The following is a 25,122-nucleotide window of genomic DNA, read 5'->3' as shown; positions in this document are numbered from 1 at the left end:
CTTCCTTCCCTCGTGGCCCGGTTTCGAATGCGTTCTTCTTTCTTTCTTTCTCTCTCTAGGAAACAGCAGTGAAGGTATTGAATCTATTAGAGACTACGAAGAGGAATTTTTCCAAAACTCCAAACTATTAAAGTAAGCTAATTCTCGGTTTCTAAAGCATGTCTTTCTGTTCTAAAGCTACTTTTGCTGTTGTTAGCTGCGAAGTCGTGTCCAACCCCTCGCGACCCCATGGACGATGTTCCTCCAGGCCTTCCTGTCCTCTACCATCTTCTGGAGTCCATTTAGGCTCACGCCTCCTGCTTCAGTGACTCCATCCAGCCACCTCCTTCTCTGTCGTCCCCTTCTTCTATTGCCCTCGATCTTTCCCAGCATCAGGCTCTTCTCCAGGGAGTCCTTCCTTCTCATTAGGTGGCCAAAGTATTTGAGTTTTAGCTTCAGGATCTGGCCTTCTAAAGAGCAGTCAGGATTGATCTCCTCTAGGACTGACCGGTTTGATCGCCTTGCGGTCCAAGGGACTCGCAGGAGTCTTCTCCAGCACCATAGTTCAAAAGCTTCAATTCTTACTTACTCAGGCATATTTCAGAATTGTTCAGGCTGTGAAGCGTTTTGGTTGGCCAGGCAACAGCCTTCTGAGCAGGGCCTGGGAAGGCGGCCTTCAGGCCCTCGGCCACAGGACAACCCCGGGCTCTGAGCTCTGGAAGACAGAAGGTCAAAGGAGAAGGGGACGGCAGAGGCGAAGAGGGCTAGATAGCATCTTTGACACAAGAAACACGAATTTGGGCAAACCCCAGGGGACGGGGGAGGATGGGGGGCCTGGTGAATCGTGGTATCACAAAGAGTCTGACGCGACTTAGCTGAACAAGAGCAACAACAAAAGCCTCAGTCTACCCTGCTTCTTCTGCTCTCTTCCAAATAATGATGCCCAGAAACACTCAGTCGCCCTCGGGCTTCTCTGTTTTTTTGCACAGCCTTCTCAGGCTGGGGGGCGGGGGGGGGAGGTGTTTCTTGGTTTTGTTACACATTCAAATCAAAGGAAGGGGGGAATATCAGCTCCACGGATGCCCCAGGAAGAAAGCAAAGTGCCGCAAGGAAACGCTGACTCCTTTCTTGTCGCGGCTCTCTCCAGGACTGAGGCCTTCCTTGAATGAGCTTAAATTTCCAAAGCCGAGAAGTTTGGCCTCTGGGACGCGGAAGGGACCGATGGTTTGGCTAGCCCAGGGGTCTGCAACCTTGACAACTTTAAGACTTGTGGACTTCAGCTCCCAGAATTCCTCAGCCAGCTCCAGGGGTGTGCAACCTTGACAACTTGTAAGACTTGTGGACTTCAGCTCCCAGAATTCCTCAGCCAGCTGGAATTGTAGGAGCTGAAGTCCACAAGTCTTAAAGTTGTCGAGGTTGCACACCCCCTGGGCTAGCCAAATTCTTGCACATCTTGTGTTTGAGTAATCTTGGAGAACTGGGGAAGGGCCAGGCGATTGCCTCAGAAATAGGGGAAAGACTATCAAGGAAGATATATTACTCTATGACCGCTCTGGCATTGAGACTGGGGGAGATTCTGGAGGAAATGATAAAGAAATTGATTTGTGAGCACATTGAATCCATGCAGGAGTTAACCAGAAGCCGGTGTGGATGGGCTAATCTTATCTCCTTTTTGGACTGGCTAATTGCCTTAAGAGATTGTGGAAATGCTGCACACATTATGTACCTTGTGCAGAGCACAGAACAACATATGGCTGTGTATACCGGCATCTCAGACTAACCAATCTTTTCCATCCTTAACTATGGGGGGGTGAGGTGTTACCCCCCCCCCCCCGTTGATAGGGCCCGCAACTTGGGTGTCCTCCTGGATTCACGGCTCAGTTTGGAAGATCATATAGGAGCCGTGGCCAGGGGAGCTTTTGCCCAGGTTCGCCTGGTGCGCCAGTTACGGCCCTATCTGGACCGAGATGCCCTACGCACAGTCACCCATGCGCTCGTGACCTCCCGGCTAGACTACTGCAATGCTCTCTACATGGGGCTGCCCCTGAGGACCACTCGGAGGCTTCAACTGGTGCAGAATGCAGCCGCGCGAGTTGTAATGGGAGTCTCCCGATACTCCCATGTAACACCTCTTCTCCGCGAGCTGCATTGGCTTCCAGTTGCCCTCCGGGTGAGATTCAAGGTGCTGGTGATGACCTATAAAGCCCTAAATGGCATGGGCCCGGATTATCTAAGGGAGCACCTGCTGCCAGCGTCAATTTCCCATCGTCCTGTGCGCTCCCACAGGGAGGGCCTCCTCAGGGTACCACCAGTCAAGGATTGCCGACGGGCGATCCACAGGGGGAGGGCGTTCTCTGTGGGCGCGCCTGCCCTATGGAATCAACTGCCAATGGAACTCCGGACTGCCCCCGACCTTCATTCATTTCGCCAGGACCTAAAAACCTGGCTCTTTGAACTATCTGGTCTGGACTGAGGGGTTTAATGTTTTTAAATTGTGATTTAATTTTTGTGGCTAGACTTAATTTAATTTATTTTAATTTTATATTGGATTGTTTTAAAATTTTGCCTTGTAAACCGCCCTGAGTCCTTTGGGAATAGGGCGGTATATAAACCGAATAAATAAATAAATAAATAAATATTCTGCAACCTCCTGATTAGCAGGCTGGTTAAATGTGGGCCATGTGACAGAAAAATGAACCTCACCTAGTCCTCAGCTTACGGCCATTTGTTTAGTGACTGTTTGAAGTTACGACGATGCAGAAAAAAGGGATTGGTGACCGTTTTTCACACGACCGCTGCAGCATCCCCAGGGTCACGTGATCAAAATTCAAACCCTTGGCCGACTCGTATTTATGACGGTTGCTGTGTCCGTGGGGCACGTGATCCCCTTTGGCGGCCTTCTGACAAGCAAAGACAGTGGGGGAGCCAGGTTCACTTAGCGGCTGTGTTACTAAGTTAACCGCAGTGATTCACTGAGCAACTGGGGCAAGGAAGGTCGTAAAACGGAGCAAAACTCAACCATCTGGGCAACAAAACCCTTTGACTCGGTTGTGGCCGTACGTTGAGGACTCCCCGTATGTTCAGTCGCCATCGGATCCCGTCAGGGACTGACCAAGATGCCCCTTCTGAGCGCCCCGTTCCTCCGTCCCTCAGCCACGACTCGGGGGAAGAGGTGGAAGGAGACAGACGTCGTGGTTGCTGATGCTGTAAAATTGGGGGGAATTAAAAGTGGCCTTAATGGGTTACTAGAGGAGAAGTGGGCAACTAGAGCAGCTTTAGGGCCCGTGGACTTCAACTCCCAGAACCCCTCAGCCAGCCTGGAATTCTGGGAGTTGGAGTCCACAGGCTCTAAAGCCGCTCTAGTTGCCCAGCCGTGAACTGCAGCAATGGGCTTCCAGAGCCCCCCCAGCCCTGCAGAGCCTGTGTCTCTTCTCCCCAGGAACTGCATGCTGAAGCCCCACCAGGTGACCACGCGCAACCTCAGCCTGGCTGTGTCCGACTGCTTCTGGAAGATGGTGCGCGAGTCGGTGGAGCAGCAGGCGGACGCTTTCAAAGGTAGGCGGGCACCTCGGGCAGGGGGCAGTCTGGGGCAGAGGGGAGTCTGGAGCTCTGCACGGAGGGGCCCCCAGGCCAGGCCTGTTGCTCCTGGGTCTTTTGGAGGCAGGAAAGTGGCACTCGCCATCTCGGGGGGCTCTCGGGTAGCGCAGATTCCGCACTCGGGGCTGGGCCGAGCTCCTTTAGGGCTCTCTCGGGGCTGCAGTGGAGCTGGGGACGCGTCTCGGGGGTGGACCCAGAGGGTGAGCAGAGGAGTGAGCGACCCCACCCAGACCAAACGCTCTGGAGACCGAAGGCAGGAGATGCCTTGCAAGCCAGGCCTGCCCTCTTTCTGGGGCGCCCGGAGGTTTGGGGCATTCCCCGGGTAGGGTGAGCAGGATCTGGGGGTCTCGGGGGAGGCAACAACGTTGGCTCTAGGGCAGGGGTAGGCAACTTTGGCTCTTTTATGACTGGTGGACTTCAACTCCCAGAATTCCTGAGCCAGCCAGGCTGAAGGGAAAGGTAGAGGTTTATTTATTTATTTTATTAGACTTATATACCGCCCTTCTCCCATAGGACTCAGGGTTGTTCACAAGGTTTTTTAAAAACAATACAGCAAATTACAAAAATTAAAAACAATTAAAATGATTACATTAACCTTGAAATAAAAACCCCAAATTCTGGGAGTTGAAGTCCACCAGTCATTAAAAGAGCCAAGGCTGCCTACCCCTGTGTCTAGGGCAGACATGTCAAACACGAGGCCCGGGGGCCGGATGCGGCCCGCGAAGTGGTTTCATGTGGCCTGCGAAGCCACCTCGGAAACAGTGAGGGACCGGCCCCCACTGCCTTGGCCCTGGCCCAGAGACCCTCCTTCTGCCAGAGACCCTCAGATCTCTCCCACTCCTGCCCAGGCCCCCATAGGCACCCTTGATGCCAACGATGTAGAGCTGGCCACGCCCACCCAGTAGGCCATACGCACTCTAGCCACGCCCACCCAGTAGGCCACGCCCACCCAGGCGACACCCACCCGGCCCCTTGAGGGCAACCACAATGCTGATGCGGCCCTCAATGAAATTGAGTTTGACACCCCTGGTCTAGGGGGAAGGACCTCGAAGCTTGGGGGAAGGAGGGAGATCTTTTCCCTCAGGTCCTTGGGCCATTCCCGGGCAGGGGGGGGAGGGGGGCAGGAGAAAGGGAGGTCCGCAACCCTTGGATGAAAAACTGACCCTGGCGGTGTTTGGAAAGCAGGCTGGACTCCCCCTCGGCCACCCCAGACCTGGCAGGGCAGCTGCCCGAGGGAGCCTCTCCGGCCACGGGGGTGGGGGGTTGGCTTCGTGGCTCTCTGACCCCCGCGGGGCCAGGAAGGGCTGCTCACCATTAAAAGTGCCTGTCTCTGCTGGCTAATTAACGGTCGTGGCTTTTCAGTTCCAGTTTAACATCACGTTCGATTTTTGCCCCGCACCCTAGAGGCGTTATTTTCCCATTATTATTCTTAGTAGGTGATTTGATTTTAAGGATGCCGGCGAGGGAGGCTTTAATGGGTTGGACGTTCTGATCAGGCTGCCTCAAAGCGCCCCCCGGGGGGTCCGTTGATTGGGTTAGGGTACCCGAAATAAGCAAAATAAACACACGGGCGGCTTTTGAAGAGAGAGACGATCTTTCCGGGCCGCGTCCCGCAGCCGAAGGGCTGGATCGGAGCAGGGCCTGAGCGTTGCGGGGAGAGGTTTTGGGGTGCGGAAAGGGCCCCCTCCGGAAAAGCCAGCACGAATAACCTTTTCCTTCCCAGCAACCCGCTTTAATTTGGAAACGGAGTGGAAGAACAACTACCCCCGCCTGCGAGAGCTGGACCGGGTGAGTTCCTGCCTGCCTCAGAGCCTTTTGAGCGTCCACCGGGCCTCAGGGCCAGCTTCCTTACAGCATCCTTACGTGTGGAGGCCTGTCAGTGGCTTCCCTGTAGAGCAGGGGGTGGCCAACTGTGGCCACTCGAAGACCTGTGGATCTCAACTCCCAGAATCCCTCAGCCAGGTGGGAGTTGAAGTCCACAGGTCTTCGAGTGTCCACGGTTGAGAAATGTTGGGCTAGGGGATTCTGGGACTTGAGGTCCTTGTGCCTTCAAGTGGCCACGGTTGGATACCTCTGCTGTAGAACTTCCACAATTACGGGTAATTCTCGACTTATGTCCAGTTGTTTAATGACGGTTTAAGTTATGATGGACCTCGCCAGAGCTACTTGAGGGATCTGTGCTGAGGAAGGGCTGGGATCCTATTGTGCAGAGCCTCTGGAGCCAGATTCTGGGGTGGGGGGCTGCCTGGCTCCCTCTTTCTCTTGGGGCCCCTCCCTGCAAAGCTAAGACTTACGGATGAGTTCGTTGAATTCACTTGCCAATTAGAGCATGCATGATATAGCACAAATTAATCAAACTTGGGGGGGTCCTTGATGCTCTGCGAGTTTGGTTCTTTTCCTGCAGGCATTTTGTTATCCAACTAGGTAACTTCATCGGAGGATTGGGGTTTGGCTTAGGGGCCTGACACGTCCGCAAGGAAAGGGCCAATCTCAGAGAGCCCCTGGGGCCCCCGGTTTCAACCCTGAGCTACAAAGGTTCTTCTTCATTAATCAAACTTGCACAGAAAGTTGAAAGGCAGATCAGCATCAGCCTCTCCCTCCCCCATAATAGCCCAGAAGGAGGGTCTTGACCCCACCTGCCTCAGGACCACCCGAAGGTGTTGAAGGTTGTACAAGTCGCCCATTGGCCTTTTCCACCACACACACACACCCTGTAGAAGAGGCCCTGCTGAGTGCAGGCATGGAGGCGTCTGCTTTGAAAGGCGCAGGTGCCAGGCAAGGCCAGGTGGAGGGGCAGGGCTGTGGCCTGTGCCCTGCCTAAAGGAGGCACCTGAAGTGGGGAGAGGCCGGCCAGGGACCCATTCGGGGTCCTCAGGGGAGGACCGAAGTCCCCAAGAGAGGCTGGTGTCACCCATCACTCCTTTCCAGAGCATGTCCTCCTTGCCGTGCAATCTCAGTCGGCAGAAATCCACCGGGCCTCTTTCTAACACCTGATTCGTCCCACCTCCCATGCTCAACAGCTCTCCTTCTTTCTCTCTCTTCCTCCCTCTCCCTCTCCCTCTCTCCCTCTCTCTCCTTCTGCAGAACGAGCTGTTTGAAAAAGCCAAGAACGAGATCCTGGACGAAGTCATAAGCTTGAGCCAGGTGACCCCCAAGCACTGGTACCGTCCTTCATTTCTTCCGCTTGTCTTAGGAGCGTGGGGGGGGGGGCGGGGATGCTGAGCTTAGGAAAGGCTGCTTTGAATGCTCCGCCGGGACTGTCGAGTGTGGATGGGCCCCCTCCGGGTTTGTAGGGAGCCCCCTCCTCCCCCCCCGCCGTTCTGCTGAGGCTTTGCGGTTTTTGCAGCTCCCCCTCCCCATGAGAAAACACGTGGTGTGTGGATTGTTCTTGCTCCAAGAGTGATTGAAAACAGCCCCAGGGGTGGTGGGGGGGTGCAACTTGGGCAGCGAAGGAGAAGCAGTTGTGCAAAGTTGTAAATATTCCAAATAGAATCCAGGTTTGTCTGGCCACCCAAAGAATGAGGTCGGTCAGCCTGCCGAGGCTTACGAAGTGCCAGGGCCTCCCACGCCCCCCCCCTTTGGTGCCGTATGTAAGCGAGAGGCTGGATTAAGAACCGTGAGAGGGCTTGGCATGATTCTCCTCGTCTGGGGTCTTGGGAATCCCTGCCCTGGGCTGCTGAGATGTCAGGAGGATATCTGGGTGATTCGGGGGCGGGGGGGGGCTTGCTTTGGCTGTTTGGGCTCTGTGGAAGGGACCTCGGAGGTCTTCTAGTCCAGCCCTCTGCTTGAGCAGCAGACCCTGTGCCATTTCAGACAAACGGCTGTCCAGTTTCTTCTTAAAAGCCTCCAGGGGTGGAGTGCCCACAACTTCTGTTCCCTTGACGAGTTTCCATCTGTTGCTTCTTGTCCTGCCTTCAGGTGTTTTGGAGAATAGGTGGGGACCCCCCCCTCTTTTGGGGGCAGCCCCTCAAATATTGGAAGATGCTATCCCATCTCCCCTGGTCTTTCTTTTCACTGAAATGTTTCCTTTCGCCCCGGAGCGTTTTGTTCCTGCCCTTATCGTTTGAAAACTTCACCAAAGAGCAAAGACGCCCGGCACACTTTTGATTTGCCTCTTGCAAGGTAGATCAAGAGCCCCCCCCCCACCAACAGCAAGCGGAAATTGTGTTTGTGTGCCTGTGTGTATTTGCGGAGCTGTTTTTGAGCAAATGAGTCTGGTTTGGCAAGAAGACTTTTTGGCTCAAGACAAGTGAAACACGTCTGTTTCCAAGCCTTTCCAACTTTTATTCTTTAAACGCTTGGTATCCTTTTAAGTTCTCGTAAATAACTTTGCTAAAGCCAGTTGGAGACCATATGGGCCTGCTTGCCACCCCTCCCACCCGCTTCCCCTTGGCCTGACTGCCGCAGGATCCCAAAGCTTTTCCCTTCTTTGCTTGACTCGCCACCCTTTTCCTTTCGCAGGAAGGAACCATCCGGGCTCGTCAATTATTGCCATTTTTTACCCTTTGCACGATTGACCTGCCGTATTAACCACCATATTAACTTCCTGTCTCATAGCCCTAGAATTCTTCCTCGTTAATTCTGCCTTTTTGCCTTGCTTTGTGTTTTCTTGTGACCAACAAGAAACCTCTCGGACTGGGGTTAGAACTTACTCCAAGTTGAGGTATCCCAGCCTTGTCAGTTTTAAGACTTCTGGACTTCAACTCCCAGAATTCCCCAGCTGGCTGGGGAATTCTGGGAGTTGAAGTCCACAAGTCTTAAAGCGGACAAGATCGGACACCCCGGTTCTAAATCCTCACCCACAGTGAACAAACACCACTGCTGTGTTCGTAGAACGTGTGCGGCATCTACACAAACTGCCTCAGTGCTTCCCGTGACAGCTTAGTTCACGCAGCAAAGAGAAAGGTTGGATTCTCGCAACGTGTGTAGTCACACGCAAAGGCACGCCCGCACGTCCCGGTTTCTTTAATCTGCTTTTCACAGAAAGCGCGTGAAGTTGCAACGACAGCTTTTGTGTTTGTGAGTCACTCATACACCCCTGCCCGTTCCCCCAAAGGGCTTTTGGAGTCCATGTGATAATTGTGCTTACGTTACAGTCATGTTAATTTTGTTCACTCCTGTGGCCGTTTAAATGGAAACGTGTGTTTGTACAAGGGGAGGAGGAGTTTGGTGTATCAGTTGAGATGTACTTTTTCCGAGTTTCACTTGGTAGTTGTGCCAAATGACAGATTCTCGGGAAACGGAGGAAAATTGCCTTTCAGATCTTTTAACATCAGGTTTTCCGTTTTTAAGCCGATTTTGTTATTTCGTCCAAAAGGCGAAAATACAAAATCAGAAAAGGAAAAATGAACAGAGAGAACACAAAGCTAGACAAGAACATTTTAAAAAGTAAATTAAAAAGGAAGACAACATTATTGCAACAATAATACAGGAAGTCGGATTGCCTTTCAGATCTCTTCCCCTCGTGCTTTCTGGAGTAGATATTACGAAGTATTATTGAGACACGTCAGTCTGTCTTTTTGAGCTGCCGTGGAGTTTCTTTCGTAAGCGGAAGATGCAGCTATGCAGGGTGTCCTCCTCTTACAATGCTTCATTTAGCGACTGCTCAGAGTTACAACGGCCCTGAAAAAAAATGGCTTCTGACTATTTTTCCACCCTTATGACCGTTTGCAGCATCCCCGTGGTCACGTGATCGAAATTCAGACGCTTGGCAACCGGCTCGAATTTACGACGGTCACAGTATCCCAGAGGGGGTCACACGATCCCCTTTTGCCAGCTTCTGACAAGCAAAGTCCACAGGGCAGGGGGAGGCCACCTTGGCTCTTTCATGACTGGTGGACTTCGACTCCCAGAATTCCTGAGCCAGGCACGCTGAGGGGAAAGGGAGAGGTTCCCAAGCTGAGCCGGGCTGGCTGAGGAATTCTGGGAGTTGAAGTCCAGCAGTCATAAAAGAGCCCAGGTGGCCTCCCCCTGGCCTAGGCAGCCGAGGGGACGCTTCCTCCCCTGTCCGTGACCCCCGTCTCCTCTCTTCCTGCCCTCCCAGGGAGGAGATCCTGCAGAAGACCTTGTGGGACAGGGTCTCCACCCACGTGATAGAGAACATCTACCTCCCAGCAGCCCAGTCTCTGAACGCCGGGACCTTCAACACCACCGTGGACATCCGGCTCAAGCAGTGGACGGACAAGCAGCTGCCCAACAAGGCCGTGGAGGTGAGTGGCAGCCGGGGAGGACAGAGGAGCCCTCGGCTGCTTCTCTCGGGACAGGTAGACTTCGACTGAAGCCGAGGGGTGACCCAGCCGGAGAAGGCAGATTCTGAAGCTGCCTACTTACCTTTTCCCTTTTCTCCCAGGTCCTTTCTCCCCCTCCCCCTCGCCCTCCCCCCCCCATGGTTCATGGCAGTCTGGCATCAGCAGAGCAGCGGAGGGGCGAAGCAGGAGGGCAGCGCTCTCTCTCTCTCACACACACACACCCCTTCTGCCTCCCTGCCTCGCCTCTTCCTTCCTTTCTGGGAGAGGCAGGGCCAGTCCCGCTCTCCCCTCCAGACCCCCTCCATCCGCCCCAGGTGCTGGGCGGCCTCCCCTGCCAGCCGGGCTCTCTTTGAAGCCCCCTTTCCTTTCATTAAAGGCCATTCAAGTTCACCTGAAATGGGACCACCACCGGATTTGGTGGCTGAAATAGCTTCCGCCAGTGCAGGCTGTCTCTCGGCCCGAATGTGGGCATGGCAGCGGGGGTGAGGGGTCTGCCGCCCCCTCTCCCAGAAGCCCTCTCGGGGGCTCCCACCGCCCGCCCCCCCCCTGCATTTGCCAGAGAGAAGCCCTCAGCCAGGAGATTTGCTTAAGGCTCTTCTTGCAGGTTAGGACAACCTAACTAGAAGAGCCGCAGGGTCCCTCCCAAGATTGTTGTTGTTGTTGTTGTTGTTGTTTGCTGCTGCTGTTATCGGTGCTAATGGAGCCTGCCCATCAGGGTCACAGCTTGTGACAGCCATAAAAGTCAGTCAGGCCACAGACCCAATTTTTTGTGCTGGTCATTAAGCTAACACTGCAGTTGTCAAGCTAATCGTGAACCAAACCATTTGCCAAAACCCAGAAGTAAATGCTGCTTTTTTTTTTCTCCTTTGGGGGGGGGGGACTCCGGCCTGGAGAATCCCTCCTGCAGCTGGGCGGGGGGGGGATAAATCCCAGTGCCCCGTCAAACTCCCACCCAGAGGCTTCGGCTGGGAGGAGGCCTGGTGCTCCATGCCTGGAGAGGCGCCGGGCCCTGCCGTCTGTTGTGTGGGGCTGGCCGGCAGGGCGCAAGAGGGCACGGGGGGGGGCTGCCTGCCATGTGCTGAGGCGCCCCTCCCGCCCCTTGTCAGGTGGCCTGGGAGACGCTGCAGGAGGAGTTTTCCCGCTTCATGACGGAGCAGAAGGGCAAGGAGCACGACGACATCTTTGACAAGCTGAAGCAGGCCGTGAAGGAGGAGAGCATCAAGAGGCACAAGTGGAACGAGCGGGCGGAGGACAGCCTGGTAGGGCCAGCCCACCCCCACCCCCCACTCCCTCCCTTGGGACGGGTGGGGCGGGGGCAGAGGGGCCCTCCTGACCTCGGTGCTCTGCCCGGGCAGAGGGTGATCCAGCACAACGCCCTGGAGGACCGCTCCATTTCGGACAAGCAGCAGTGGGACGCCGCCATTCAGTTCATGGAGGAGACCCTGCAGAGTCGCCTGAAGGACAGTAAGTGCCCCTCCCTCCCTCCCTCCCTCCCTCCCTCCCTCCCTCCCTCCCTTCCTTCCTCCCTCCCTTCCTTCCGGCAACCTCACAGCCGCTGCTCTGAAGGCCCAGCCTCCCCCCCCCAAAAGCGGGGAGGGCTTCCTAGGCCAGAGGCCCGGTGGATGGATCCTTGGCAGCCCCCCCCCCCGGATGTGGTGGCTGGGTGCCTCTTCTCTCCCTGCTTCCGGCGAGGGTCTTGCGGGACTCAGGGGGGCTCTCTCTCGCTTCTGTCTAGCGGAATCGGTCATCGAAGACATGGTGGGGCCGGATTGGAGGAAAAGGTGGCTGTATTGGGTGAAGCGCACCAAAGAGCAGGTAAAGGGTGCGCAGGCGTCACCCCGGGGTCGGCCCTTCCCTCTCCTCTGCCTGGCCGGCTGCACAGCCTCGCGGGAGACCCCCGTGCGAGTCCCGCTTCTCCGCTCTGGACCTCCTCCCGCTTCTTCCCCTGGGCCCTCGGGGAGCCTGCCGGTTCTCGCTCTTTCCCAGGTGGGGGCGGGTCTTCCCCGGCGGTGCCCCCTCTTGACGTTCCTCAGAACTCAGTGTATTTGGGGAGGTCTTTGGGGCCCCTCGGCGGCACTCACGTTCCTCCCTCGGCTCAGAGGCCGTTGCTGCAGGGTGAGCCTTTCCCTCTGCCTTGTACAGGCAGTCCTCTACTTACGACCACAATCGAGTCCAAAATTTCTGCTGCAAAGTGAGACGGGTGGAGTGAGTTTTGCCCCATTTTGTGACCTTTCTTGCCACAATTGTTAAGTGAATCACTGCAGTTGTTAGGTTAGTAACACACTTGTTAAGTGACTTTTCATGTGTGGTCGCAAAGGGGGATCACGTGACCCTGGGACACTGCGACCGTCATAAATACGAAGCAGTTGCCAAGCGTCTGAATTCTGATCACGTGACCCTGGGGAGGCTGCAACGGTCGTTAAGTGTGAAAGACGGGCATAGGTCACGTTTCCCAGTGCCGTTGTAACTTTGATCGGTCACTAAATGGTGTAAGCCGAGGACTACCTGGATTCAGTCTGGGGAATCTTTAATAGGTCAGGTGTGGCCGTGCTTTCTTCCGCTTCCTTCTAGTTCCAAGCAGAGGCACAATGAGCATTATTCATTCAGCCAATTTATATGGCTGCCCAAATCACAGGGAATGGACCAATGTCGGCTTAAAACCAAACCTTAAACCAGCAGGGTAAAAACAACCCCAGTAGAAACACAGCGTGAACTGAGGGCGCGCACACACACACACACACACACACACACACACACAGAGGCCCAAACCCAGGGCGGGGGGGGCATCCCGTAACAGCTGAAATGTTCCCCCACGCCCCTTACGAGGGGCTGACGGGGGGGCCGTTCCGCCTCTCCCACACCAGACGACCCGCAACGAAACCAAGAATGAACTGGAGAAGATGATCAGGTGCAACGAGGAGCACCCGGCTTACCTGGCCAACGACGAGGTCACCACCGTCCGGAAGAACCTGGAGGCCCGGGGGGTGGCGGTGGACCCCTGCTTGGTGAGGCGCCTGGCTTCGGACTCTGTGGGGGGGTGGGGAAGGTAGGGTTTCAGTAAGACCTCCCCCTCCTCTAAATCCACCCACTCTCGTCCCCTGGAGGGTCTCTTCTTGTGCTTGCTGGCGGCCGAGTGTTGGCCAGGGAGGACCCCCCCCCCCAGGATTTGTGGAGGTGTGCTGGGCGGGAGCAGCGGTGACCACAACTCCAGCTGGCTTCCTCCGTCCAGGGTTAGCCGTTCCCAGGATGGCCAGTGGATCAGGCCACGGAGGGAAGTGGGGACTAAAACCAAGCCCCCCGGGAGGGGCTCTGGGTTAGCAGAAGCACTTAGACTTGTGTACACTGCCCCACCGTGCTTCACAGCCCTCTCTCAGCAGTTTACAGAGTCAGCCTCTTGCCCCCCAACAATCTGGGTCCTTGTTTTACCCACCTGGGGAGGACGGAAGGCTGAGTCGACCGTGAGCTGGTGAGACTCGAACTGCTGGCTGCGGGCAGAGTCAGCCTGCAGTGCTGCACCCTGACCCCTTCGCCACCAGGGTTCCATAGTTCAGTCCACTGCTCCATCACTGGAGGCTTTTAAGAAGAGACTGTTGTGATTCAGGGTCAGTCTGTGGGTTCGGCGGTTGGGTCGGACGACTCAGAGGAGGAGGAGGGGGGTGTTGAAGAGCTTGCTGATGATGGCCTTGAGGCTCCGCAGAGCCCTCAGCCAGGCCCCTCCCACCTGGTCACGACGCAGACCCAGCTGTGTGAGCCTGACAGCGTGGATGAAGATGACCCACAGCTGGCCCTGTTCAAGGACGCCCGACGCAGGAGGCAGTCAATCAGGAGTAAACAGAGGAAGGCAATGGGGCTCCTCAGAAGGAGGCAGAGAGAAGCCACACCCTGAACTGTATAAAAGGGGAATGCGTGGGAGGGCTGGTTTGCTGAAGGCAACCGCTTGAATAGCTCCTGTTTCTTGGTTCATGTCTTGTTCTGTTTGTTTTTGTATTCATAAATTTGGCAGGCTTAATTCCAGCCTCTCTTGCCTTCTTGTAAAAGGGGTTGTCCCTGCCTTTTCTGCAGGGCCGGTAGCAGGCTGGTACAGAACAGAGACTGGGCAACGTTATAGGGTCTCCTGTTGGAGCAGGGGGTTGGACTGGAAGACCTCCAAGGTCCCTTCCAGCTCTGGTATTCTGCTGTACTTCATTCTATTTTTTTATTATTATTATTTGCCATTGGAAGCCCTGATTCTTCCTCCCTCTCGTTCTCTGCTCAGTGTCAGCATTTCTCCCTGGGGCTCACGGCCATCAGTGGTCCCCAGGACCACCCCAGCCCTGAAGATATCTCCCCCCCCCAACCACTTTGTCTCCAAGGACATACAATTAAATCCTGGGCCTCCGGGGCAGATGACAGCCGGTGGGCCTCTTATTTCCTCCTGGGCGTGGGGCATTCCACACGGGGGTCAGCAGCTCTCCGCCCACACAGTAGGGAAGGCAGTCTGCCTTTTGCTCACCAGCCTGCTTAGCCTCAGTTTGCTTGCCCGGCCGTTTGAGTGACCAGGCCTGTCCCTCTGCTCCCAGATCAAGGACACCTGGCACCAGGTTTACAGGCAGCACTTCCTGAAGAAAGCCCTGGGCCACTGCAACCTCTGCCGGAGGGGCTTCTACTACTACCAGAGGCACTTTGTGGACTCGGAGGTGAGCAGAGAAGCCACGGGGGGGGGGGATGGGGGGGCTGTCCCGCCCAGCCGGGATCCGCGTGCTCCAAGAGGATGGTGCTCCTGCAGTGTTCCACTAGGTGGCAGCCTTGCAGTGAACATCTGGTTCCAGCTGCTTTGTCTGGGCAACGCACTGGGCTCCCCAGGGACCCTGGTGTAGGATCGCTCCCCCTTCTCTGCCTTCACTTGCGTTCTGGATTCGTGCACTATACGCTCACCTGCTGGGCTGGGCTGGATTTGCACAGCCGCCCCCCCAAAAAAATGCGATGAGCAGATTTTGGGACTCACCGCTGTGTCCTCCTGCTCTTCTAGCTGGAGTGCAACGACGTGGTGCTCTTCTGGCGCATCCAGCGCATGCTGGCCATCACCGCCAACACCCTGAGGCAGCAGCTGGCCAACACCGAAGGTAGGAGCCCTGCTTTGGGTGGGCTTCTGGGGGGGGGGGGCAGAGGCCCGCCCTCCGGGCCACGGGTGGGAGAGAAGGGGCAGGCCCAGCAGCCGCCACGTGATCTCGGAGGCCCCTCCAGGATCTGGGAACCGTGCCCTTCCCGGGAGCTGCTTGGCATCTGTGCCTCCGTTGCTGCCAGGGTGCATGGTCTCCTTTGGCCCTGGATGCCCCGGGAGGTGCCCTCCGTCTCCCCTGGGTTTTGAGCCTCCCTTTCCAGCACTTTTGCCCTCCTGCAGAGACGTCTGGGGAGGTCCTGGGTGATCCAGCTCAGGGTTGTCCCAGAAGGGCTTTTTTCAAAAGGCAGCTGGACTCGTTTTTTCCTTGAAGACGTTTCCCTTCTCCTCCAAGACGCTTCCTCAGTTCTGAAGCGAGAAGCGGAAAGCCTTCAAGGGAAAAGCAAAGAGGTCCAGCTGCCTTTGGCAAAAGCCCCTCCGGGACGCCCCGCAGAGACACTTTGGCTAACCCCGAGGCCCCCTCCGCAGTGAGGCGTCTGGAGAAGAACGTCAAGGAGGTGCTGGAGGACTTCGCCGAAGACTGCGGGAAGAAGATGACGCTGCTGACGGGGAAGCGGGTGCAGCTGGCGGAGGACCTCAGTGAGTATTCCCGGCTGGAGCCACGGGGCCCTTCCTGCGCCGGCGGGACGCTCTGCCACTTGAGAGGTGTTGGGCGCTGCACGGTGAAGAAGCCCAGGAAGCGCCTGGCCAGACCGTCTTGGCTGCCTCGAGGTCTTCATGTCTGAACCTCCCCGGGGTCCCCGCTTGGTCTGCGCCACAGTCCACGAGAGGCGTTGCGCTGTGGGGGCCTCCCCTGGGAGCCTTCCGGACTGTGTGGCTCAGCCGGTAGGAGAGAATCGCTGAAGCTGCGGGGTGCCTGGTGCCCTTGCGGGCGTTTCAGGACCCAACTAGGGAACATCGTCAGTGTTGGGAGGAGGAGGAGGAGGAAGGGCTGTGGGGTCCCTGGTGCCCTCTGGGCCTGGCGGTTTCCTTGCAGGCGTTTCGTGGCCCGACTGGGGAACGTCATCAGGGCTAGAAGTGGGGGGGGGGTTGTTGCTCTCTGTCCGTGGGAAGTGGCTTGCCCTGCTCAGAGTGGGTGAGAGTCTCCTTGGTGGGTCCCTGGATCCCTGCTTCCCCTCCCTCGGAAATATCCAAGCCCAGAACACGCAGCACCGTCTTCACGGCACGGAAAGCCTTCGAACCAGTTTTCAGCAAGGAGGGAGAGTCCTCCCCCTGGTCCTCTCCTGCAGGCAGGAAGAAAGGGGGGTGAAGAGTCCACGGGCTGGGGGTGGGCCTCCTTTGCCCAGCTGTCGGAGGGGCTGCTATGTTTGCCCCCCAAAAGAGAGGCAGATACTGGGGGGGAGCAAGGGGGGCAGCCCTGGGGGCTTCCCTCCCGCTGGCAGCCGCTGAGCAGAGCTCCCGTGGGTGTTTGTGCTGGCTGATCTCCGGCTGAATTCCTGCAGGAGGAGCATTTCCTGGCCCACCAAGGCCCTCCTGCCCGGGCTTGTCCCCCGGAGGGAGGCCGAGGGAGCCGTTGGCAGCGTCAGGCAGCCCAGCCTCTCTCGCCTGGAGGCCTTGCCACAGGGAATTCCCCCGGAGGCCCCTCTGCTCCTAAGAGGCTGCCCTGAAAGGGGGGTGTCATTCCCCCCCCTCGAGAAGGCAGGCCTTTGTGCTGGTCTCTCCCCACCCCTGCCATCCCCCCCACCACCTTTCCTGAGGGTCGTGATTAAGCTCTTGGCAAAGCAGTCTGAACTACTACATGTTTATGCCGTTGGTAAATAAACTCGGCCTTTTGAATTTCGGTGCTACCAATAAGAATAGAACAGACCAGAATAGAATATTCTTTATTTGGCCAAGTGCGATTAGACACACTGGGAGGCTGGCGTCCAGTAGTGGCTGCGTGGCTCAAGGGCTTCGCGTGGCACACAAATGGGCAGGTGGGACGGATGCCGTCCCCCAGAGCAGAGCAAAAGGCCAGATTTGGGCTCCGGATGGTGGCAAAGGGGGGGGGGCAGCTGGGCCCCCTTGGGGTGATGGGATACCAGATCATCCAGTTTGTGCCCCAAATGCCGCCTGCAGCTCCCTCTCCGGGCTGCTCCTGCTCTGGAGTCCCAGGTTCCTCTGGGAGATGATCCCGGGACTGCAACTGGCAGTGAGGTTTCAGTTGCTTCTTTGGCCCACGCGCGCACACACACACACACACACACACACACACACACAAACCACACCCCTCCCTCCTTCCAGGGAAGGTGAGGGGGCTGATCTCCTTTCACCAGGAATTCCCCCCTCCCGCATCTTCCGACTTGTTGAAACTGATCTCTTCCCACCGCAGGGATGAGGGAAGCTCCGGAGGGGGGAGGGAGGGGGAGGAAAGGGGCTGGTTGCAGCCCCCCAGCAGAAGCCCCCACCCCTCCAGAAGCTGCTGGGGAAAGGGGTCTGGTTGACCCTGGAGTCCCCCTCCTTTCCGGCACGGGGGCCAGGGGGAGGCGTGCAGGCAGTCCTCGCCTCACGACCGCAACCGAGCCCAACGTTTCTGTTGCTAGGTGCAAGACAGGTGTTAAGTGAGTCACGCCCCATTTTACTACCTTTCTTGCCACGGTGGTTAAGTGAATCACTGCAGCTGTTAAGTCAGTCACACAGTCGTTAAGTGAATCCGGCTTCCCCCTTGACTTTGCTGGTCGGAAGGTCGCCAAAGGGAATCACGCGTCCCCGGGGTACCGCAACGTCATAGATGTGAGTCGGTTGTCAAGCCTCCGAATGTAGATCACGTGACCACGGGGAGGCCGCAATGGTCATAAAACGTGGGGAAAAAATTCCCGGTCCCGTTGTAACTTTGAACAGTCACGAAGCGAACTGTGGTGAGTCGAGGACTGCCTGTATTTGGAGTGTTCTTGTGAAAAAGCCCCACTCGTGTTTATTCAGGGCATTGCTTGACAAGACTGCCGCCCCTCCCCACCTGTGGGACCCCCCCATGTTTTCTCTCTTCCCCCCCCCCCCCCGCAACCTGGGCAACGGAGGGGCCTTTTGGTCACCATCTGGCCTGGTGATTCCTTCCTTCCTTCGGCCGCTGGCTTCAAGGCCAGGAGGGACCCCCCCTTCCCTTCCCCCCTGCCTCTGGGGGGGCCACGGGTGCTGCCCTTCTGCTCTTTCGGGGCAGGGCCCTTGGCCCCTTCGCTGGCTGGGGAATTCTGGGAGCTGAAGTCTTAAGGTTGCCAAGATTGGAGAGCCCGGCTTCGTGGTAAGCGCCGTGCGACGGCCACTGTTTTTTTAAGGGGCAGCTTTGCGCCCTCCCCCCTGGTTGAGGGCGTAGAGGGGGTGGGCATTGAGGGGGCTTCCTTGGCCATCTCCAGAGCTTCCCCTCCAGGGCCGGGGGTCAGGCCTCTCGGTCCTGGCCGAGGCCCTCTTCCTTCCGATTTTAACCGGGTCCCCGGAAGGCAGCAGCGGGAGCGATGGGCCCACTGACACCGGCCCCTCTCACGGGTGTTGCCGTGCGGGGCGGGGGGGAGCCCAGGCAGCCTTCGCTTCAGCTTGGCAGGCAGGAGCCGCTTTCCCTGCCTGGCAGTGACGGATGCCAGTCAGCGCCAGCGGTGTGGGCTTTCCCTGGGCGCCCCCCCCTCCTGATTCCTGGGGGGGGGTTGACTTCCTGAGCTGCTCACGTCCCACTCAGAGGGCTTCTCTTTGGCTGGTTTTGTCTTGGGGCTTCCTGGGGCCAATGAGCTAATGGGGGAAGAATCCCCCGGCCTCGTCTGCCCGTCTCGGCCTCTCAGGGAAGCCGCGGCAGCCCGGGACGAGCCCCCCTTTCGCCCGGGACGAGCCCCCCTTTCTCCCACCCGGCAGTGGGATGGGGAACAGGGCCGGCCTTTGTGGCTGAGCCGAGGAAGGGCCTCCCAGCCACCCGCCGGCCGCCCCATTTCCGTCTTGACCCGCTTTCTCTGCTGCCCCCAATGGGCGGACCCCCCCTGCCTTGCCATGAAACCCCCCCCCACCCATTCTCTGCCCATCTGGTTTCCAGCCTTGAGGGTGGGGGGGCTTCCCCTCCATCTGTCTTGGCCAGTGATGGATGGGGTTGTGTCTCGGCCTGGGCGACCTGGGTGGCTTCCCTCCCGGTTTGGCCTTTTCCTCTGTTCGCACAAGGGGGACCCGCTCAAAAGTGGGGGACCTTCGTGTCAAGCAGTCTGGCCAAAAGACCCCAGCCATTCAGTGGGGCCTGACCCCCGGCTCAGATCACTTCATTCTAGCAGCTTTTAGCCACAATGGGCCGGAAGAGGGAGGGTCACGGAAGGCCTGCAGCCAGCTCAGAGTCCCGGAGGGGGGAGGGGGAGGCAGGGAAGGTCTCGGCTGGGGGTCTTTGGCGGTTTAGGCCCCACCCCCTCCCCAGCTCCCTTTAACTGGGAGCTCCCTGGGTGCCACAGGAAGAAGAAAGGCCCGTCTCCCTGGAGGCCGTTTTCAGCTCTAACAGAGCAACAGAGTCGGACGGGGCCTTGGAGGTCTTCTAGTCCAACCCCTATGCCATTTCAGACAAGTGGCTGTCCAGTCTCTTCTTAGAAACCTCTGGAGGCAGGTTGTTCCACTGATCCATTCTTCTCCCTGTCAAGAGGCTGCTTCTCTCCTTGATGAGTTCCCTTCTCTTACTTCTTCTTCTGCCTTCCGGTGCTTTGGAGAACAAGTTGACAAACACACACACCCCTCTTTGTGGCAGCCCCTCAGATATCAGATTTTCTGGTTAAAGGGAGAACCTAGTGAAAGAAATGCACACACACACACACACACACACACACACACACTGTGTTGGAAGGGCCGTCGAAGCCCTCAGCCCAAGCGTTCCCCACCCCAGACCTCCCCCAGCCTTTCCTGGAAGTCCAGAGCTCTTCCCTCTCCTGTCGGCTGGGAAGACCATCGGCAGGACCTGCGCGGTGACTTGATCAGATCCTGCAGCTTCGCCGTTGCTCGGCTGTGTGGTAGCTGTGGCATCGCAGGGGGCGGCCCTGGCCTGGGAGGCCCCGTGCTGATCCGGAAGAGAATCCGGAGGGAGTGGTCAGTGGTAGAAGCAGCTCACGAGTGCCACGTTAATGGCAGGAGAAGCGACTTTAACAAACCCAGCCCATCAGTCGCAGCCCGTTCCCAGGTGTGCCCGTCACGTCTTCCCACCACAGCCACGGGTGACCGCACTCTGCCTTGAGAGGCCTCTGTTCAGGGCTTGCGATGCTCCGGACTTTAGAGTGATGCGGCCTTCGGTGCCTTCGCCGTTCCTGGGTTGGTGCAGAAGCCGCAGAGACGACGGTCCGGACGGCCCACCGAGGACCACGGAAAAGGCAGCAACGTGCTCCAGGGCGGCTTCAGGAAGTTTAGTCTTTAGTTATCATTTATCTGCCACCCGTCTAGTCCCGTTGCCGGTGTCAGCCCTCTTCCCCGGGCAGATGTCCCCCCCCAAGAGCAGATACGGGCACACCTGCATCCAGAAACCCCTGTACAGGTGGTCCTCCACTTACCACTCCAACGGAGCCCAAAATTTCTGTTGCTAAGCGAGAAGTTTGTTCGGGGAACCCTGCCCTGTTTTAGGACTTTTCTTGCCACGTTTGTTAAGTGAATCGCTGCAGTTGTTAAATTAGGAACACGCTCGTTAGTCTGGCCTCCCCGTTGGCTGCGCTTGTCCAAAGGTCGCAAAAGGGGATAGCGTGACCCCGGGACGCTGCGACCGTCGTAAATACGAATTCAGTCGGTTAAGCATATGAATGTATTTTGATCACCTGTCTGCAAACTTCCCGAGTGTGGAAAAATGAGCCCGAGTCACTTTTTCAGTGCCATTGTAACTTTGAACGGTCACTAAGCGAGCTGAGTTGTATGTCGAGGACTAGCCGTTCTGGAAGTCTCCTTGCCAGATCCAGGCATCCACAGCTCAGCTGGAACAAGCAGCACAGCCCTTTTTCGGCCATTCGGTTCAGAGTGGCCTCAGTTTCCCCTCTTGGGCACCCCCTGACATTTCCCAGAGGGGCAGATCAGCCGCTTCTCTGGTGCTGCCAACCTCCGGGTGGCATTTGCGGCTCAGCCCTGCTGATAAACCACAGGCTGTGGGGCAGCTGCAGCCCCCACATTTTGCCACCCTTGCCGTGTGGTGAGCTGGCTCTGAATCCTGCCTGGCCTGAATCGAAGAATGGTGGTTTAGGAAGAGGGGCTCCAGGGGCAGGGCCAGCTTCACCGGGGGGGGCATCTAGAGTTGGGGAGCATTTTGAGGCCAAGTTGTACCGGAACTTGCATCCAAGAGTTCTTATTTCCTAAGATGTGGATTGAGGTGGGTCCTGACACCTGGCTCCCTTCTGCCAAGCTGATTCTTCGGGGAAAGGGATGCACAGATGGGAGGGGGCTTCCTGGGGCGCCCCTGGGTCCCTCCGGCAAGAGAGGTTTGGGGCAGCCCAATCAGTTGCAGGAAACGGGGGCATCCCCTTCGTAACCACCCCCACCCCTGGAGAGCAGGAGGGGGCCCGGCCTTGGGCATCGAAATGCCCCCTGGCACTCCCTCCACCAGACTGGGCCCCCAGTCTGCTTTTCTGCACTTTTTGGGGGAAAAATGCAGAGAAGAGCAACTAAGATAATTTAGGGGACTGGAGGCTAAAGCATACGAAGAACGGCTGCAGGAATTGGGCTCGGCTAATCTGGAGGAAAGAAGGACTAAGGGTGACACGATAGCAGTCCTCCAGTATTTGAGGGGCTGCCCCAAAGAAGAGGGGAGGGTCCGCCTGTTCCCCAAAGCCCCTGAAGGTGGGAGAAGAAGCAACGGATGGAAACTGACCAAGGAGAGAAGCGACCTGGAATTGAGAAACTTCCTGACTGAGGTCAATCAACCAGTAGAACAGAAGCTGCCTAAAGAGGTGGTGGGTGCTTCAACCCTGGGGGGTTTTCAAGAAGAGACCGGACAGCCGTCTGTCTGGAATGGCGTACGGTCTCCCGCTTGAGCAGGAGGTTGGGCTAGAAGACCTCCGAGGTCCCTTGCAGCTCTATCCTGATTTTAGGGCTGAGATGCCCACGGCTGCCTTTTGTGAGGCCCGAGTGGTGCCCCCCCCCCGGCTGATCCTGGGCGGTTGTGCTTCAAGGCTCCCTCCCCTCTTGAGCCGAGGCCCCCCCTCCCCGCCTGGGTCTTCCCGTGTTCTCCCTGTGTATTCAGACCCTAATTACGGATCAATTAGTCTGTTTTTGAGCCCCGGATCAGAGGATTAATGCCAGGGAGCCGAGTGGCCCACGGATGTTGTTTCATGTGGGGACAAAGAGGCTGCAAAGATGAAGGGGTCTCTTGAAGCCGCTGAATAGCTGGGGCATTCTTCCTTCTGTGTCCGGCCGAGTTGACGGGATGTTGGGAGAAAGGATTATGAGAATATTCATGACCAGATGAGGGGCTGGGAAGAAGGGGGCCCGGGACGGCTCATCTTTTGAGCAAACACCCGGTCAATGGCAGGAGCAGGGGATTCAGTGCTCCCGGCCCGGCTTCAGCTGCGGAGTCATGCTCCTTGCGGCTGGGACGGGGGCTTTGTGCCTTGGGCTGGGAGGGGGCTGTTTAACAGGTGTTGGGAGACCAAGGGTGTTCCTCTCTCGCCCTCCCCAAGGGGCATTCTCTGGCCGCCTTCCTCGACATCTGGAGCAAGGGGGGTGGGGTGAGTTGCCTTGTGGCAAGATGGGCAGCAAACAGATTTAATAATAATTGTGGTGGGCAGGCTCGAATGACTGGCAAAGCAGGAGAAGGGGCGCAGGGTCGGCACAGAATCCAGACCGGCAGATATCCAGGTGCCCCGGAGGAAATAAGGCCCAGGGGCAGGGGGTGCATCTTGCCAGTTGGGCATCTCCTTGTTTTGCGGTTGGCTGGGGAATTCTGGGAGATAAAGTCAGCCAGTCTTAAAAGTAGTCAGGTTTGGAGGCCCCTTGACCTAGAAAGAACCGAGTTGGGGGAAACAGGTCAGGGAGCACATCTGGATGAGCCACCTTGCCTGCCGTTTGCCTTCTGACCGTGGATGGGGCAGAAGATGAACCGGAGACCACGTGTGGCCTCCCTGGGCTTCCTTCTCCGTGCCTGAAGGCAGGGACTTGATTTTTTCCAGAAAAAGTTCGGGAGATCCAGGAGAAGCTTGAAGTCTTCATTGAAGCCCTTCATCGAGAGGAGAAGTGACGGCTTCGTTGGGTAAGGCTGCTGAGCTTCTTTGATGGACCTTCAGTTGGTCTCCTCAAGAGTTGGGTGTTCTCATCTCCAGCCAGGACCTCCTTGGCTGGTGGTGTGGGTGTGTCTGAAATTGATCACACTCAGGATGGGGGTTAGGGTGCTCCTAGGCTGCGGTCCTGGTGGAGGGATTCCCTCCCGAGTGGATCCTTGGCAAACCAGAGGCCCTCTTACTGAGGCCCATGGCCTGATCCCAAGAGTTCTCTTATTTATTTGCTGGTTTGTTTATTAAATTTGCATACTGCCCAACTCCCAACAGCTGGGGTCAAAATAGCTCTGGGGGATCATCCAGTTGTTCTTGGTGCTTCTTCTTGGAGACCCTGCCTCATTTTGTTTTCATTAAACCAGACATATTCTCAAATTGGGTATGACTGGTTTAATGAAGAGAAGGAGTAGGGGGGACACGATGGCAGTCTTCCAATATTTGAGGGGCTGCCCCAAAGAAGAAGGGGGGGTCAACCTTATTCTCCAAAGCCCCTGAAGGGCAGAACAAGAAGCCACGGATGGAAACTAATCAAGGAGAGAAGCAACCTGGCAGGAATTTCCTGACTGTGAGAACAATCCAGCAGTGGGATGGCTTCCCTTCAGAAGTTGTGGGCGCTGCAACACCGGAGGCTTTTGAGAAGAATCTGGACAGCCTAGAGTCTCCTACCTGACCAGGGGGTTGGACTAGAAGACCTCCAAAGTCCCTTCTAACTTGGTTATTGCCTCAAACCGGACTGTTTTTTCTCCGAACAAGAAGGAAGACATTTCGCTTCTCATCCGAGAAGCTTCATCTTGGATGAGAAGAGGAAGGCCAGACGCCAGGACCAATGAAGCTGCTTCTTCTTCCACAAGGACAAAACAGTCCGGCTGCCTTTTGAAAAAAGCACCCGGGAGATGGCCGTGACCTGCATGGCTGGGAATCTCCGCAGGCACTCGGCTGTTCGATTTATTCTCGGGGCACCCCCAACGTTGGGCCTGCTAGTCCGAGCTGCCACTGGGGCCTCCTGACTCCGGCACAATTTGTTCCAAGGCCTTCCCAGCCCCTGCCTGTAAAATCCTTGGGGGGTGGGGGGGAGGCTCTGCCACGGGGCTGCCCTCCAGGCTCCGCTGCTTCAGGGGAGCTGAGCAGGTGAGGGCGCTGAGTCTGGGCAGAAGCTTTGAGGCTTGAGACAGCCGGGAGCGGAGGACAGCTGCCTGTTTTCTCCACAAATTCATTTGCAGGCTTCTGTCTTTCAGTAAAAAAGGGCCACAGGGAGGCAAAGCCCTGCTGAACTTTTTGGGCTCTGCCAGAACGTCCCAGAAGGAAATGCTGCTCTTGGAAGGAGACGGTCACTTCATCGATGCTCATCGGAAGGAGAAGCAAACCAAGGAGGTCCCAGAAGCCGGGACTTTACGGCATCCTCGAAGTGGCCTCTCGCAGATGCTGTCCCGATTGTGCGATTCTGTTTTTATTTTGGAGATGGGATAAACGGGAGGGAGGAATGTTCTTCTCTCCCTTCCTCTCCATTACGTGTAAGAGCCGAGGAGCTTAAAATAAAAATTTGGCATCTTGTGCAGTCGGTCGAGATGTTCCTGCCCCATCTCCTCTTCCTCCTCCTCCTCTTCCCACCCCCACCCCAGAGTAATGGTCTGGCAAAGTCATTCCAGGCTTGCCTGCAGCCCTTGAGAGGGCCTGAGGAAGGCAGGCAGGCGGGGGCAGCCCTTGAGAGGGTGCCCCCCTCCCCCATGAGCAGAGGGCTCTTCCTGCAAGGCTGGTGGGCAGGACGGCCTCCCTTGGCTTTGCTGATGCCCTTCGGCCACCCACCTTCCCGGTCAGTCGGCCTTTCTGGAAATCTGATCCCGATGGTGTGTGGAAAGAAGAACCCCGGCCAGGCGGCAGCAGGTGAAGGCCATCCGCCCACGGGCTCCTCTTCCCTGACGAAGCTTTTGATCTTTCTCCGGCTTGCAAATTCCTTGGGTTTCCCGGCCTCCTTTTC

General features: G+C 57.0%; 1 protein-coding gene across 8 annotated transcripts in view; it reads left to right on the top strand.

Moving 5' to 3' along the window:
* OPA1 (OPA1 mitochondrial dynamin like GTPase) overlaps window positions 1-24,698 on the top strand; it is a 60,218-nt gene extending 35,520 nt beyond the window's left edge. For 5 of the 8 annotated variants that reach the window (XM_081329427.1, XM_081329425.1, XM_081329424.1 and 2 more), the window contains 14 exons: window positions 60-132; window positions 3,419-3,534; window positions 5,300-5,364; window positions 6,661-6,737; window positions 9,620-9,785; window positions 10,931-11,083; window positions 11,180-11,288; window positions 11,560-11,639; window positions 12,689-12,829; window positions 14,384-14,500; window positions 14,833-14,927; window positions 15,317-15,561; window positions 23,046-23,125; window positions 24,383-24,698. In XM_081329427.1, the coding sequence (XP_081185553.1) occupies window positions 60-132; window positions 3,419-3,534; window positions 5,300-5,364; window positions 6,661-6,737; window positions 9,620-9,785; window positions 10,931-11,083; window positions 11,180-11,288; window positions 11,560-11,639; window positions 12,689-12,829; window positions 14,384-14,500; window positions 14,833-14,927; window positions 15,317-15,561; window positions 23,046-23,113 (1,505 nt within the window). In that variant the 3' untranslated portion in view covers window positions 23,114-23,125; window positions 24,383-24,698. The remainder of the gene's footprint in view (window positions 1-59; window positions 133-3,418; window positions 3,535-5,299; window positions 5,365-6,660; window positions 6,738-9,619; window positions 9,786-10,930; window positions 11,084-11,179; window positions 11,289-11,559; window positions 11,640-12,688; window positions 12,830-14,383; window positions 14,501-14,832; window positions 14,928-15,316; window positions 15,562-23,045; window positions 23,126-24,382) is intronic. The other 3 variants (XM_081329429.1, XM_081329428.1, XM_081329426.1) reach the window with 1 other exon arrangement.
* Window positions 24,699-25,122: the final 424 nt, after the last annotated feature.

The sequence above is a fragment of the Vipera berus genome (assembly GCF_964194415.1).
Source record: "Vipera berus genome assembly, chromosome: 5".
NCBI classification, from domain to species: Eukaryota; Metazoa; Chordata; class Lepidosauria; order Squamata; family Viperidae; genus Vipera; species Vipera berus.
This window is presented reverse-complemented; position numbering and strand designations above follow the sequence as displayed.